This window comes from Vanessa atalanta, chromosome 29 (genome assembly GCF_905147765.1).
Source record: "Vanessa atalanta chromosome 29, ilVanAtal1.2, whole genome shotgun sequence".
Lineage (NCBI taxonomy): Eukaryota > Metazoa > Arthropoda > Insecta > Lepidoptera > Nymphalidae > Vanessa > Vanessa atalanta.
The window spans coordinates 4555291-4567333 of record NC_061899.1 but is presented as its reverse complement, the minus strand read 5'-3'; the positions used below and the strand labels follow the sequence as shown (position 1 = coordinate 4567333).

Below are 12043 nucleotides of genomic sequence, written 5' to 3'. Positions count from 1 at the left end.
CATAGTCTATTTTCCTTCATATGTTTGTTCACGTTGACTGCTATGTAAATTTTCGAAAGTGATATATTTGTAAGAAATAACTAATATATTTATCAAAAAAGGCTATTGACGACAGTTGCTATTAAAAGTAGAAAGACGTGCTCTTCATGATAGAAATAGATATACTACAAAATAGCCATAAGATTGTACAACCAATTAGATTCCTACGAATTTACAAAAATTACCGCACCGTTTATTTGAAACTATACTTAAGGCCTGGCCATAAGCAAATTGTTTGTACATGGTAGTAAATATCTACCAAAAGGGCCCCAAACTCATGGGTAACCAAGGGCCCCAGCATAGCTTGAGACGACTCTGTTAGCACCGCAGTGGGACGTTTTTTGTTACTTTATTTATGTTACTTTTTACGTGTTCCGGTGGCAGCCATATTGAATTTAAATACAAATATATCGCTAAACAAATGAATGTTTGAAAAGAATTTTAATTGTGTTAATCAAATCGATTATTAACGCATTTATGACGAAGTTCCTTGATAACATCGACATCGGTCATAATGGGGAAAATACGTAATGGGGTATGACAAAAAAAAATTATCCGGCATTCCTAGTTACCCAGAGGTCTTTCTATGGCATAGTTAGGTGTACTGTCGAATGCTACCTGATGGTGAGTGGTCACTAACCTTGAGTACTAAGATGTCATTATGCCTGTAGTTACACTGACTCACTCACAATTAAAACCGGAACACAACAATACTGAGTACTGTTGTTTGGCGGTAGTATGTCTGATGATCTAAGGTTTATTGATTCTTTCATCAATGGGCTATTTGACTAGTTTTTAAAATCCATTTTATATTATTTAGTAAGTTTTGTAATTCTAGTACATATTTGCTGAAAAATATCAAATTAAAAATTCACTATTAGCGCGCGAAAACTTTGATAAAATGGCGCTGCAATGGGGTCGGTGACGTCACTTTCCTGTATTGTAATCTGTGGCACATATAATCCACATACAGTAGGCAAACGAGGTTAACCAGCAAGTGACGTCATCATAAGCCCGACCAATCAGGAACGTTTTGTGTCACGTGACAAACGATTAAAAAAATCCTTTTTTATTTATGGATTTTTGAATAAATTAGTTATTATTTTCAACCTTTGTTAATAAATAACCATTTTTAATCTCATAATATATACTGATTACAATAATTGACACTTAATTTTTCGCATTGTCAAATAGCCTATTGGAGAAGGCTATATACAATATTAGAAGTTCACAATTTGCGTAAACACTTTTATGTTCTTTACCACGTGTAAATTCGTTACGGTGCGATTCGATGCCACGCTTAATCGCGGAGCGTAGCCACGTGTAATTTTCCTCGCGATGTTTTCCTTCGTCGAGCACGGGATGAATTATAAACACAAATTAAGCACATTTAATGATTTTTGTCATTGTATAATCTATATATATAGAAGCGAATTAATAAGTAAGCGATACGGCTCACTGATTAATCACGAATCTCAGAAACTATAACACTTACAAACTTGAAATTTGACTGGTAGATTTTATAGGGCGTAGACATCCGCTAAGATTGGAACGGTTGCAGTTATTAAAGCTTTCAGATATTTTTCTTTACTCACTACTAGACAAAGAGTATTGAGGAGGTTTTGTAACTGATAGGCGGTGCATCACGATGGATAACTTCAACGCTGCACAAGAAACATTACCACGAATTGAGCTCTTGAGTGCTTATCCTGTTGGAATAAAATTTTGGGAAACATTAAATCAAAATCAGTGTTATACTAGCTTATTGACTGTCAAAAAATCTACCACCGTTACGGAAATAAACATCTTGGACCTGTGAAAAAGCATAAAAAACGGGTTTTCTTTTCATTTCAAATTTAACAATTATAAATTATAATAACATTTGTTTTATTGGGTCAAAGTTTACGCGACTTACAGTAGAATGGACTGGTAGAAATCGTGACGTATATATCATAGTCTATTCCAATCGAAGTAGGAATAAAGATAAACAAACCGTAGATTTACGTATCACATGCGATTCGCTTATAACTCAGCTATATTGCGCACTGCTAAGAGTTTATGATTAATATATCTTTATTTATAATGCAACAATATTATACTTAACCACTTATATCCACTTTAATTTTACTTCCAAAATTCCGATAACAATTTCGTTAACATTCAAAACGTCATTCTTTCGTGATATTTTTATAGTGAATGTTATAGATTAATCGAACTTTCGTAAGATGTTATCGCGTTAATTTGTAGTCAAATCTGGTTTATTTGGCTTTTCTCCTCTTATATCTGAGTATACGTAAAAAAAAAAATACAGTCGAATTGAGAACCTCCTCCTTTTTAGAAGTCGGTTAAAAAGCGCTACGTTCCAGGCGACACTTTTTCCTCTTTCTTATTTAGACATATTTTTTTTTGTAATTGTTTAATTCACACGGGATTTTTTAATAAACATTTTCTCATTACCATTTACTATTTTCGTACATTGTATATAATTTCATTATTTGATTTGAAATATCCTTTCAAACCCGAGGTAAGTAATCGTTTTAATATTCATTACTTAAATATAGTTTAACAACAACTCAATCACAATTTCTGCAAACATCTCTAATCGTTATTCATCGTCCGTGGAAAAGACAATGAAACTTTAAGCCTCATTTTTCAAACGGCGCTTGTTTTGTTATCACTAAAGTAATATTGTCTTGTTTATTAAAAAGTAATTGCCACTGCATACTGATTAATTATTACTACAGATATCTCCACCAGCCCCACTCTAGCATAGCTTTCTGGTGTACTGTCAAATATCATATATACTAACCAAAGACAAACAGATTTAGACAAAGACATTATGGGTACATTTCCGCTAAAAAGTTTTTTCTTTACTTCGGCTGTATATATTATCTAAAAATAAATCAAGACGTCTATCATTTTTGTAGAAGTAATTTAGAATGAACGATTTAGAATGAAAGCATTAAAAACGGTTTATTGAAAACAAGTGCAAGTGTCATAACATATTGACAGACACCAGGAAAAGTTAAGAGATGACAAAAAAGTATTTAATCCATTAGGCGTTCATTAACTTCTTCCAACATTTTTTTTATTTATTTTAGGAATAAGTAAAATGTAACAGTTGCGTATCTAACATTATACACAACATGTAATATACAATAATATTTTGTATTATTGTGTTCCGGTTGGAAGGGTAAGTGAGCCATGATGAGTTTACAGGCATAACATCTTAGTTCCCGTTTGACGATGTAAGGAATGGTTAATATTTCTTACAGCGTCAATGTCTATGGGAGATGGTGACCACTTACCACCAGGTGGACCATTTGCACGTCCATACATATATATATATATATATATATTAAAGTATTATTTGTCTTGTTTCAGTGGCGATATTCAACATGGGGGGAAGTCACGGCCACGGTAATAGGAGCTCTTCTTGGAGGAGTTTGTTCTGGTGGTCTGGTGGCAGCTGTGTTGATATACGGGGAGCTGACAGCGCTTTTCATACAACGTCACAATGCCAAAGAACCGCCAGCCAAGGATCTGATACTACATATGTTTGGTGGTGGGCAGAGGCTGTAAGTATTGCTGAAAAGTTTTAATCAATTTGTTAGTCCTGTATTACGGTTAAAGCATAGCAACTGTTGTTACTAACCTAACTGTAATAGCACAACTAATGTCAATAAAGCCAATTTTTTTAGTAAAATGCTAACCATGTTTTGCTATTTGCCAAAGCACGGGGAAAGTAAACTAATAACATCCAGTTTTCGACTTAGCAATGTTAATACATCATTCCTGGCGTACTATAATAAAATGCCACAGTTATTTTTAACTCAATCAAAAGAAATTAAATCTCACGTCAAAAAACTTATTAATAAGGCATATTACTGAATACAAGATTATATTAATGACGACGTAACGCAGTCATATTATCTTTAATGATTTCAGAGACGACGGTAACAGGACACTGCATATGGACGCCCTTGTGGATGACTCAGTAGCCTTCGCCCTCGCCAGTGTCGCGATCATGATGTGCCAATTGGTAGCAGCAGCTGGTGCCGTCACACTTGCTAACTGGGCTGCTTCTAGAATGGTAAGTAAAACTGATTTGTGTGATATAAAAGTATTTTTTTTCCTATATAATACCCCCATTTCAAATTTAGTTATAACCTTGAACCTTACTTGGTTTAGTTTTGTTGCCCGCCTGGATAAGTACATACTCATCAGATATTCTACCGCCAAACAGCAATAGTTCGTATTGTTGAGTTCTGTTTCGAGTGAGTCAGTATAAGTACAGGCACAAGAGACATTACATTTTAGATCCCAAGATTTAAGGTACTTAATGGGCGGTGGTAATCACTTTCCATGGTGAGCCTCCTGCTCGTTTGCTCCCTATAATACAAAAAAAATAAAAATAAAACGATTTATTTTCTAGATAACTAGATTAAGATGGAAGCTGTTACGGTCTGTGCTTAGTCAAGAAACAGCATTCTTCGATACAAACACGACGATGAACTTCGCTACGGCGCTCACAGAGTAAGTGCTTAACACTGATCTTTACTTTTAAATCATATAATTGACCCTTCATGGTAGGTATTTGTGCTACCGCCAAACAGCAAAGAACCAGTATTGTTGTGTTCCGGTTTGATGTGCGAGTGAGGCAGTGTAACTACAGGCACAAGGGACATAACGTCTTAGTTCCAAAGGTTGGCGGTGCGTTGGTGATTTAATAATGGTTAATGTTTCTTTCATCGCTATTGTCCATCGGCGATGGTGACTACTCACCATCAGATGGCCCATTTGCTCATAAAAAAATATAGCAGGGAGTCTGTATGTTAATTCAGAAATTACAGGAATTTCGGATTTAAAAATGAAACTTTCGTTATCATGGGCCACAAGGTCAGTGATAACCGAATTGATAAACCATTCCTTTACATCGCCGATGGGACACTAACCTAGGGAACTAAGATGTAACGTTCCTTGCACTCGTAGTTACACTGGCTCACACAGCCTTCAAATCGGAACAAATACCAAGTATAGTTTGTTGGTACATAACCAGGTGCCCAAAGCCCTATCACCAAGTACGAAAATCACGCAAAACCAGCAACTATGCTTGCATGATAGCATCACTTCGTGATTTTCTTTCTGGTTCATATCAGATCTGATCTGATCTGTTTTATTTTCGAACGAGAAATAGATTTTTGATATTCAACACGACATTTAGTAAATAATTGAATATAAATGGAGTGAAAACGTCGTATAGTTTAATTTAAAATTAATATTCTGTCAACAGAGATGTAGATAAATTAAAAATGGGTGTCGGTGAGCACGTGTCTATGGCTGCGTATCTGGCTGGCAGCGTTATCATGGCTTCTACCGTGGCATTGGTTCATGGCTGGCAACTTACACTAGCAGGTTTGGCAGTAGTACCAGTCGCATTGTTCGTCGCGGCCACAGTTGCTAAGGTAAATAATTTGTTAAATTTAATAAACTTATCAGAGTCGGATTTAAAGGTATGGCAGCAAAGGAGTGGATATAGAGCCCTAGAGCAACAGAGGACCTAATAATTATAGTATAAATTAATTTGAATATTTTAATTTCATGTATAGGCCATTAGGGCCAACAGCAACACAACCCGAAAAAAAACAGTAATTAGTAATATCATTTGTCTTTTAGAATCAAACTCGCTGTTCTTCAGAAGAAGTAGTGGCATATGGAACAGCAGGGCGAATAGTCGAGCAAGCTCTTTCCGCTATAAGGACTGTCAGAGCGTACTCTGGAGAACACGTGGAAGTTACAAAGTAAGTACGTCATGACGTCATGAGAGCGCTCAAGGGATGTCAGCACAGGGGCACTCTCTATTCCCAAACTCTTATAATCCGATGAAACGGCAAATTCGAGCGAGCGATTCATTAGTCCAGACCAACGGTTTTACACACTTTCAGAGGAATGGGAGTGTAGGCCTGGGCTTTGAGCCTGGGATCAGGGTATCTGGAGATTTGTTTAGTCACTTTTCGAAGTCAAAGTCGAAATCAAAAATCTTTATTCAATATAGAAGTGTTACACTTGCTCTTGATAGTAAGAAGTTTACCACCGGTTCTGAGAATAACCTGAGAAGAACCGGCGAAAGAATGTGTGTGTTTTTTTATATGTTATTTTTACAACAATTGTTTTCATAAAATAGACAAACGAGACAGTCAAATTAGAAAATAAATTTTATTAGACCATAAACAATATGATGGAAAAATAATATAAACATTTGTTAATATTTAAAAATAGATACTCAGAAGCTTTGAACGGTGCAAATTCAGCGGCTCGCAAGCGCTGCGCGTGGTCCGGCGCCGGCGCTGGCTTGGGCTGGCTGTTGACTTACACCTTAAACGCTGTTGTGTTCGCTTACGGTGCCAGCCTTTGCGTGCACGACATGCCATTAGACGTCGACGACAGGACGTACCATCCCGGAGTCCTAGTGACGGTAATTATGAATACGAGACTTCAATTTTCTTAAAAACCTTTATTCACTCTAACACTTACGAATTATTTTGTGGTAGGTATATAAAAACTACTGTTACACTTTGACGGCGAAAATTTTGTATGAAACAAACTTGAATTCCAAAGACAGACCATTTTATGCCTGATCAGATGACCAGACCCTAAAACGCGACCGAAGCCGCGGACGACAGCTAATATGCAATATAATGGTTTTTTTTTTTAATTTTATGACGCAAACTAAACACATCGTACATCCGAACATGATTTACGAGTCACTTGTTGATATTTCACTAGCAGGGAATCGTAACGTCATATGTAGCCTATTCCAATCGAAGTAGGAAAAAAGATAAGCTTTATTGTGCACTACTAAGAGTTTATGATTAATATCAAAACTCAAAACTCAAAACTCAAATTCCTTTATTCAATATAGAAGTATTACACTTTCTTATTGATTGTCAAGTTAAACACTACCACCGGTTCGGAAAAGAAAACACCCTGACCTGAGAAGAACCGGCGAAAGAAACTCAGCGGGACTTTTTTTTTTTTACGTCAAATTAATTATATACATAATTATATATGAGTAGAAACAGCCAGGAGGCGATCGTTTCATTCCCAAGGTGTGCTATCAAACATAAACTCACTAATTGTATAGTAACCTTTCGCACACAAGCGTTCCTTAACAATTTTTTTAAATTTCGCAACAGAAGCATTTTGAACGCTTTCTGGGATCCTGTTGTAGAAGCGTATACATTGCCCCACAAAAGAGTTACTGACTCTATGCAGTCGAGTAACAGGAGTAACAAGATTGTGTTTGTTCCTTATACCAACGTTATGAGAATCACATTTTCTCATAAAAACATTAATATTTTTCCGTACATACAAAACATTACAGAATATATATTGAGAAGCAACAGTCAATATCTTAATTTCTTTAAATTTATACCTCAAAGATTCCTTGGCTCCCAGGTTATAGATTGCGCGAATAGCCCTCTTCTGCAGCACAAATATAGTATGGATAGCGGCTGCGTTACCCCAAAGCATAATACCGTACGACATTATACTGTGAAAGTAACTGAAATAAACTAGGCGAGCCGTATCAACATCGGTAAATAATCTAATTTTTTTGACCGCAAATGCCGCAGAACTCAGTCTACCCGCCAATCCGCTTATATGGGGGAGCCACTGTAATTTGGCATCAAGAGTAAGGCCAAGAAATTCAGTTGTTTCAACTGGATCCATCGATTCCCCATTGATAAGTACATCGGGTTTTACATTTTGCACGTTTGGTGTGCTAAATTTTACAATTTTAGTTTTTTTATTATTCAGCCTAAGATTATTTACGCTAAACCAGTGTACTATATCAGACATAGCATTGTTTACATCGTCATACTGTACCTGTTTCCTATTAATTTTAAAAACCAAAGAGGTATCATCAGCAAACAATACTATATCATGTTTGTTCCCAACAAGAAAGGGCAAGTCATTAATATATATGAGGAATAGAAAAGGTCCAAGAATTGATCCTTGTGGGACCCCCATACCAACTAAGACCCCAGGAGACCTTGTCCCTTTAACGTCAACCCTCTGAATTCTATTGTTAAGATAAGAAGTCAGAAGGTCGAGTGCACATTCTCTAATTCCATAGTGATATAGTTTCCTGACCAGAGTTTCATGTTGAACACAATCAAAGGCTTTGGATAAGTCGCAGAAAATCCCTAAGGCATCCTGCGACCTCTCCCAGGCTTCATAGATATTTCTTATTAGTTCGATACCTGCGTCGGTAGTCGAGCGACCCCTCGTAAATCCAAATTGTTTTCTATGAAGCAGATTGTATCTATTGAAATATGCTAATAATTGATTTAAAATAATTTTTTCAAATATTTTGCTGAGGGTTGGTAGTATCGAGATTGGCCTATAATTGTTAGGATCTGAAGAGCTACCAGATTTAAATATTGGAATGACTTTACTATGTTTCATCAGGTCAGGAAATACACCACGTTGAACACAATCATTGAATATTATTGCAAGATAAGGTGCAATTAGATCAATAATTGAATTAATCACCTTTACAGAAATACCCCATAGATCAGCAGTTTTCTTAATGTCTAATGACCTAAATGTACAAATTATGTCATTGGTGTTTACAGGGGTAAAATTAAATTTTGATTTGCATTCACGTACATTTTCTTTCATTAATGATTCGGCAACTGCTGGAGAAGATATATATATATTTATTTATGATACAACACTATTACACAACCACTTATATCCACTTTAATTGTACTTTCAAAATTCCGGTAACATTTTTGTCGACGTTCAAAACGCCATTTTTTCGCAAATCCATAGTGGAAATCATAGATTAATCAAGCTGTCGACCAATTATACCGCGTCAATTTGCTGTCAAATGTTGGGTATTTGGGTTTTCTCTGATTGTAAAAGAGTGTACGTTGTTTAACGCCGTTTAGTCAAACATACATTGTTCTCTTTCTGTCTTTATTGAGTTGATACGTCAGAAGAAGACACAACATTGTTACGTATCACCTTCAAAACATAACTAAAGTTATAAATGCATAATAATAACAAAAAAAACTATCAACAATTTTGTCTAAAATTGAACAAAACGATAAAAAATTCAAATTGACGAACAATGACAGAACATTATCTTACTAATGTATGTTTTTTAGGTCTTATTCTGCACATTCATGGCTGCCCAAAATATCGCGATGTGTAATCCACATTTGGAAATATTTTCCACGGCGAGAGGAGCGGCGAAATCACTGTTCAAATTATTGGAGCGACAGTCGAATATTAATGCTCTAAAGGACACTGGCACCAAGCCGGAGAGGTTTAAGGGAGACATTATCTTCGAGAACTTGTACTTCAATTATCCATCAAGATCCGATGTAAAGGTGAACTATGAACACTTTAATAACAATCTTTATGAAGCACTTAAATAAGTACTTAATCCCAGTCATGTGAATGAGAACGGTTTCGATTAATTGCAACTCATTACATTTATTTATAAAAATAGGAATTTCGCAATTGAGCAGAGATGGCCCATAAGTGCATCTTGCACCGATGATTGCGGGTTCAAACCCTAACACCATTAAAAACATTTCATGTGCTTTATTCGTAAATGTGAAAACATCGCGAGGAATGTTGTGTCTGTACTTCAACAAAAGTCTGTTGGTGGTTGAACCCCCATTAGAACTGCATGGTGAATAAGTTCAAATCCTCCTCAAAGGAGGAAGCCCTTAGAATAATTATACATAATTACGGGAGATTACTTTTATTTACAAAAATATTTTTTGGAAATAAATTTTGAGCAATAACCAATAGCGAGACTTGAAATTATTCTGCACCAGAATAATTGAACCAGTATAATTACAGACACAAGGGATATAACATCTTGAACTCCCAAGATTGGTAGGGTGTTGATTTAAAGATATTCAATATGTTCATGGACAGTGGTGACTTATCATCAGGTGAGACATTAGCTAGTCTGCCACCCAAATTGAACTTAAAACAAAATCTTCGAAAGATTACTGGCTAAGTAAAACAATTTTTCCGAAATTTCTTTTAAAATGGATGCATGTTTTAAAGGTGAACCTCAATGAATTCTTTTTCTTATTATTGCATAATGTTGTATCACTCATAATAAAGTTCAGCCATATTGTTTTAAAGTATCCTCTTGCCTCATAACCTACTTAAATTAATGCCTAGAACATCTTGTAAAATGATATTAATCATTACATTTCCTTACCAAGTATTTCCATGACGTTAACCGCAGGGTATTGGGTTTATGAAGTATTTATTCGCTAATTACAATATGACGTCAGTAAACCCTTGATATTTTGCCAAAGCCGCCTGGGTCACTGAGCCATCGTGCATTCACCGCCATATAGTATTTTGTGTTTCGGTTTGAAAGGTGAGTCAGTGAAACTACAGGCACAAGGGACATAACAACTGATGATGGCTACTTACCATCAGGTGATCAAACAATATATATTATTATCATAACTAGATGAAAACCCGGCCCGGGAAATACCGTAACCCGGCACGAAATTATTAAAACGAAATATTATACGAACGTCAAACATGGCCGCCCGTTGAACTGTCATGTTATTGAATTTCGTGGATTTAATAACGAAATATCTTGATTATACGAATATGGATGTATGTTGTCGACTAAAAAAATTATTATTTTTTAACGATCTATATTTGTGGATGGGTTTCGATCGGGTCTATCGTAGATATGCACGAAATAATAGATATAGATACGATGTGTGTGTGTATGAAATAATATTTTGTTTATGATTGTGTGTGTGTGTAGTTGATTGCTTTACTTTAATGTAAATATTCTTATGTAATAATTATTATCTCTACATTTAAACCCTTTCCCTTACAAAATTTATTTTAGCAAACATTGTCTCTCAGAGATCGCGAGCGAAAGGCCGATTTTTGAACCATTTGTTGACTGTTTTCTTGTTTCACAGATAAATAAATAAGAAAAACATAGTAATTTAACTTCGTAGTTATTTATTATATCGTTTTGTTAAATGATTAATTTCATTTCAATAAGAATCAACTCCGATTATATTATTTCAACATATTACTCAAACGTTAAAATTTAATTATTAATATTTAGGTTCTTCGTGGACTTTCTCTGAAAGTTAAAGCGGGCGAGACGGTGGCGCTCGTTGGCGGATCCGGATGTGGAAAATCGACTTTGTTGCAATTACTACAGCGTGCTTATGAACCGGACAGCGGCTGCATATCCGTTGACGGGCAGAAACTGAACACATTACACTTACACCATTACCGACGAAGCATTGGTACGTAAACAATTTGAAAAATACTTTTATCGTCACATCTATCGCTGTTCTAGTCCAAGTAGACATAAAATTCGGTTCAGTGGCTTAGCCGTGAAAGCATAACAGACAAGCAGACAGAGTTACTTTTGCATTAATAATATTAGTATGTATTCGCGAAAACCAGGGTTTTGAATGTCGCCGAAGTTGTTATCGGAAGTAAAATTAAAGTTGATATAAGTAGTTAAGTGAAATATTATTGTTTTATAAATCAAAGGCTTAATCCACAGCTTGGATTGTATAATATGGCAGAGCTGTGTATATAAGTGTATATAAGGATTGGTTAACAATTTCTCACACCGCCAATGTCTATGGGAGGTGATCTCTAACCATAGGGCCTAGGGCATAGGCTACTTGCCAATTTGCCTACATATCAAAAATCAAAATCAAAATATACTTTATTCAAGTATGCTTTTACAAGCACTTTTGAATCGTCATTAAACAAACTATTTTAAGTAAAGCTACCACCGGTTCGGAATGTAGATTCTAACCGCATGAACCGGCAGGAAACTCAGTAGTTACTCTTTTTCAACATCTAAAAATACAGTCATGTTAGTTAAATAAAATTATATGTGCTTAAAAAATTTAAATATTTAAATATTGGACAACATGACATACATTACTCTGATCCCAATGTAAGT

At 35.4% G+C, this 12043-nt stretch overlaps 1 protein-coding gene across 1 annotated transcript in view; it reads left to right on the top strand.

Moving 5' to 3' along the window:
- LOC125074984 (multidrug resistance protein homolog 49-like) overlaps nt 1–12043 on the top strand; it is a 69742-nt gene that overhangs the window by 41813 nt on the left and 15886 nt on the right. The window contains exons 2-9 of the mRNA XM_047686496.1: nt 3424–3617; nt 3988–4132; nt 4475–4575; nt 5333–5504; nt 5716–5840; nt 6319–6514; nt 9216–9440; nt 11180–11366. Of these exons, the coding sequence (XP_047542452.1) occupies nt 3424–3617; nt 3988–4132; nt 4475–4575; nt 5333–5504; nt 5716–5840; nt 6319–6514; nt 9216–9440; nt 11180–11366 (1345 nt within the window). The remainder of the gene's footprint in view (nt 1–3423; nt 3618–3987; nt 4133–4474; nt 4576–5332; nt 5505–5715; nt 5841–6318; nt 6515–9215; nt 9441–11179; nt 11367–12043) is intronic.